Source organism: Podarcis cretensis (genome assembly GCF_951804945.1).
Source record: "Podarcis cretensis genome assembly, chromosome: 8".
NCBI classification, from domain to species: Eukaryota; Metazoa; Chordata; class Lepidosauria; order Squamata; family Lacertidae; genus Podarcis; species Podarcis cretensis.
In genome coordinates this window covers 90,491,911-90,496,904 of record NC_137177.1, presented here as the reverse complement: position 1 = coordinate 90,496,904, position 4,994 = coordinate 90,491,911, and the positions used below count along the sequence as shown (strand labels likewise).

General features: G+C 47.8%; 1 protein-coding gene across 1 annotated transcript in view; it reads right to left on the bottom strand.

Annotated features, from left to right (window-relative positions):
* Positions 1 to 1,373: 1,373 nt before the first annotated feature.
* Positions 1,374 to 4,994, bottom strand: part of SNRNP200 (small nuclear ribonucleoprotein U5 subunit 200) — a 48,616-nt gene continuing 44,995 nt past the window's right edge. The window contains exons 40-45 of the mRNA XM_079987406.1: positions 4,585 to 4,728; positions 4,206 to 4,382; positions 3,939 to 4,099; positions 3,540 to 3,621; positions 3,287 to 3,379; positions 1,374 to 1,834 (exon numbers count right to left, since the gene is read on the bottom strand). Coding sequence (XP_079843532.1) covers positions 1,691 to 1,834; positions 3,287 to 3,379; positions 3,540 to 3,621; positions 3,939 to 4,099; positions 4,206 to 4,382; positions 4,585 to 4,728 — 801 coding nt within the window. The 3' untranslated portion in view covers positions 1,374 to 1,690. The remainder of the gene's footprint in view (positions 1,835 to 3,286; positions 3,380 to 3,539; positions 3,622 to 3,938; positions 4,100 to 4,205; positions 4,383 to 4,584; positions 4,729 to 4,994) is intronic.

Here is a 4,994-nt window from a genome sequence, read left to right as displayed (position 1 = left end):
CTTTGCCATGCCAACTACTTATTTGACATACAGGGGTCACCATCCAAGAGAGAAAAGTGCTGTTCAGCTATCAGAAATTAGTTGGCAATTTGCCCGGCTGATTCCAAAAATGAAAATGCCAATATAGCTCAGCAAAGATGGGTTGAGTTGTCCTTGTCAGTTCATTTCCCCCCTCATTATAAAATGTGTGGGAGTTTCCTCATGGGAAAGGTATCGTTTTCTCATCCGTGTCAAATACTTCAAGGGATAGGTTGTTTCACAAAAAATTCTGCATGAATTGCAACCTCAGAAGGCAGAGGGAGGAGTCAAGGAGCCCTGGTTGAAATGATTTCCAAACTTCCTTTATATGGTACTGTCTTTTGGGTTCTTGTAAGCACTTCAAGATGGTGGCGCTCATAGCTCTCCCCATTTTATCCACAAAGCAACCTTGTGATGTTGGTTAAGCTGAGACACAGTGACTAAAGCCCATGTCACCTAGTGACCTTCATGACCAAGGGGATCTTTGAATTCTGCTCTCTCCAAGACTCTAATAACCACTACATCATGCTGACTCTCCCTGGACACATTTGTTAGGGCTAATGAAAGTTGGGTTCCATCACTAACTGAAAGGCTGGAACAAGGTAACGCAAAGGAATTGTTTCCAAAGAGATATTTGTGTTAGTCTGTTGCAGCACAAAACAAATTGGAAAGTCAACTAATTGCAGAGACAAGCATATTAGTTTTGCATGAAGAAACACATGTATTGATTCTGCCAGCAAGGTAATATTATATGCCTACACTAGAGAGCAGAGACATAGCCACAGATGGCTTTGCTGCTGTTTCATATTCTCCAATCAGGATAACTTTCTTGCTCGTGCTAGGGCATCTTAATTAGCTTCCTGCACCCGAGATAGGATCCTAATTACAAGCCAGAAAAGCAAATGTCAAAGACATACTTCAAACCAGGGCTAGGACAATGGGACAGCCCAAAAGGCTGCGTGTGGTAAAAATACATGCAGAGAAAGTCTAGGACTGGGTAGTCAGCCTTTTTATACCTACCGCCCACTAATGCATCTTTCTTGATAGTAAAATTTCCTTACCACCCACCAGTGCTCGATGGAAGCAGGATTCAGCTTGTGCCATAGAACACCCTACCGTTAGGTTACCAAATGTCCCCATTTCCCAGAGACAGTCCCCAGATTTACAAACCAGTCCCCATACAAAATCCATTGAAGTTGGAAAATGTCCCCGGATTCATTGAAAAAAAAATTGGTAACCTTACCCTACCACCCACCTAGAATCCTGAAACGCCCACTAGTGGGTGGTAGGAAACAGGTTGACAACTCCTGGTCTAGGAACTAGTTCCCTCTCCCACAAGAAAAGGAGCAAGGAGGTTGTTCCTAAAGATCTTTATTTGGGAAAACAAGTAGGAACACAGCAGAACCAACTGAGTCCACTCACATAAAAATACTGTGCACAAAACTTTTTGAGTTGCTCAGAGTTAAAAAAACAAAACAAAACAGGAAGGGCAGAGGTAATTTCTCGAATGCCAGTTGAAAGTGAACAGAAACAGTCAAGTACGGAGTAACCTAACTCTCCAGCCAGCAGGAAGCAGAAATTCACAAACGTCTCTAGAAGCAGATATTGTGGACATCCCATTCCATGGAGGCTCAGAACTGCACTCATACAAGACGGAAGGTGAAGGCCCAGCTCAATCCGTATCGCTGTCACTTTCCGCCTCCTTCACATCCACACTGAACTTGTACTCCTGGTCGCAGCCCATGTAGGCATCACTCATGAAATAGAGGGTGTAGTTGTGAGTCCCAGTGGCTGGTGCCACAAAGTCCAGTTTCACCTAAAAGGAGACAGAGCATGAACTGGGGTGTGAAGGGTTTGCTCCACAAGGAAGAGATGGGGTGAGAAGCAAGCTCAGAGGAATGGGGCTCCACGCACACCCTGTGCTGAGAGCTGGGCAGGAAGGAACTGGAAACGTCGCCCTCTGATATGAGGGTATAGACAGTGATATGACCTGCCTAGCAGAGCAAGGGAGAGAAACAACCCATTCCAGGATTCCCACCTCCTTGCAGGGGGCCCTTTGCAGACTACTCTTCATTTTGAAGTGTCAGATTTTCTGTCAATCAGTGACAGTTATGATAAGCAGGACTGTGGGTATTCTGCAATTTAACAGAATGAAGGAAACACAAGGAAATTGGCATTGGGCGTAAGCTGCTGCTTCTAGCAAGTCTACCCTCCCTCTCACTCTTATTGCATGGGGTGACACTTGCGGCCCTCCAAATGTTGCTGAACTACCTCCCATCAGCCCATGGGAGTTGCAATTCAGCAACAGGTGTCCCCACCCCTGCCTTACTGCAAAGCCATGTTTTAAAGTGTGTGTACAAGGCCTGCTAGAATCCCAGAAGCTGCAGGAGATGGGTTTTCAGCCCAATCAAGGATCAGCAAACCCCAATTTGCACGTGCTACATAGATCACATAATACACTTGGATTTCCTGGGGCCAGGAGGAGTCCAGACCCTTGAGTATAAGCACAATTTTATTTTCAGTAATCCCAAACTTATCTTATAATCTGAAAAAAATGTTGAGACCAGTAATACCACGACATGGTCAATAAAGCCAACAAAAATCAGACTGCTGCAAGGTGTGTCAAGCTGTCCATTTGGGAGGAGTATGAGTTAGCTAAAGATCCCACCTCCAACATCCCACACACTACCCACCTTCACCACCCCCAGCTCCAGCCTGAACAGAATTCAGGTGTGCTTATATAATAAGAGATGCACAGCATGGACTGTTCCTGTGATCCAAAATACGGGTTTATGGGGTGGGGGTGGGGGTTAGAGGTTGCATCTTAGTCAAAGCTCTCTCCTGACATGATTGCAAGAATAGAGCAGGCCTCTCTGGGGGTGGGGGGGTAGTTTTACTGTGCCGTCCACTATGTCCCTTCTTGCTGCTTCAGCAGGTTTTCCGAGCTGCTCAATTTTTCTGTTTGCAGCTAAGAGGCAGAAAATAATCTCAATTGTTTTACATGAGTGATTGCCTGGATCCCTGTTACGCTGCAACTTGTGGGAGGCCAAGGAAGCCACACCCTTATGGTTTCCCTCACTGGATGCCTTTAACCTCTCCTTTTGCTTGATAATTCTGTCCCATTGGCCAAAAAGCAGGAGGTCCTTGACCTACAATGCTGAGGATGCCCTAGCCTAACACAAGGCTCATGACAGCAGCAATTATGCCTCCTCATAAGGCTCTTCTAGAGGTGAAATGAGATCATCATGGTTGTTCCCAGATCACTCACCTTAGCCTTCTGCTGCAGCGTCAGTCTCTTGATGGAGATAAGGCTGTTGGATTTGGAGTCTCCAATCACCACCCACCAGCCTTCCTCGCGTTTCTGCAGATGAGAGAGAGAAAGTGAGGAAGACGACTTGTGACATCCTCCCTGTCCCTCTGCATCACAACCCTGTAGGTTCCAGCCCCATCCTACCCTTTGCCTCCCACAAGTGGGCCCAGCTGGACTGCATCAGGCACAGGCTGAGCAGGACTCAACATACCTGTGGGAAGAGGGGCGCAATCACTGGTCCAGTGACTTCTTCCTCTCGCTCCAGCTGCACCAGTACCACCACTGGCCCTCCGCTGAAGAAAAAAACCAGATTAGACACACACACCTGGAACAATGTGCTAAGGGGGAGCATGCAAAGGTTGCTAACTGGCCTGCAAGAGGCAACGTGCATAGAAGCCCATTTGGCAGCAAATCACACGGCAAAATCATGGTCTACAGTGAAAAATCAACCACAGCAGCTTTCGTTTTGAAAACGGAGGAAGCCTTTGTTATTTTGAAGGAAACCCTCTGAAAGGGCACAAAAAATGAAGAATAATAAAGCTAAGTAACAAGAACTGCTTGGTCAAATTTACATCTTCTGGCTTTATTTTTCATTGCTATGCTCCATTACCTGCGAATACCATCCTTTTCCACCACTTCATAGGAAAGCTCAATGTTAGGGTAGCGGTTACAGAAGCGGGCCACATCAGCAATTTGGGTATCAGAGAGCTGCAGCAGGGCGTTGCGGTCTTCGTCCTCCATTTCCATGATGTCGAATACACTCTCCACTCCCTGCAAAAGGGCAGACATGGGATAAGCCAGCCGGGGTGGCCAAGAAAGGAGCAGGTTCCTGGTGGTGGAACAACCTCCCCACCTCCCTGCCTGAGTCCGCTCTCACCTTCTCCGTGCAGCGCTTGATGTGCTCAGAGGTGAAGTGGGGCAGCTGCTTCAGGTAGGAGTCCTTTGACCACATGGCCTGGGTGACCATCTGGGCCAGCTCCATGGCAGCCAGAGCAGGACTCAGCCAGCCGTTGCTGGACAGAACATCCACGCAAGCTTGGATCAGACGAATTGCCTGGGAGAAAAGACAGAACAAAGGAGCTTAGCATCCCAGACATCAGCAGAAAAGGGGGAACAATGCCCTCAGCTAGCCAAGCTTCAAATATGAGACCAAATGGGAATTGGCAGCATCTGTTGTGAATTGGCAGCATCTGTTGCCCTGAAGCAGCAGGCAGCTCTGGGTGCCCCCCAGCCGTGTTTTTGCTCTCCCCCAATACCTTGCTGAGAATCTCCTCTGTGTCAGACTGGAGCTCTGCACTCAGCTGCATACGTGACAGATGAGCCTGAAGCAGAAGGTTCGTTTTGACATGGGGGTCGTTGAATTTGGGGTTATTCAGCTTGTGAGGCACTTTCTGGGCAAGCTGAGGAAAGGAGAGAAGCAACATTCAGCACACAGTAATGTTCTCTGACTATCTCTTAGCACCAAATGCAATCACATACACAATTTGCGGGAGCAAGACAGATTGGAACACAAAGATCAGCACCCATCACCCAGAGAGGGCGGGAGCTTGAGGTGCAGCATAAAAGACAGGCGACACTGCCATGCGGAGGACAAGTCTAGAGCTGGCAAAGATGTAGCCAGCAGGATGTAGAGGCCCTGCTAGCCACATTGGCCCACGGATCTACC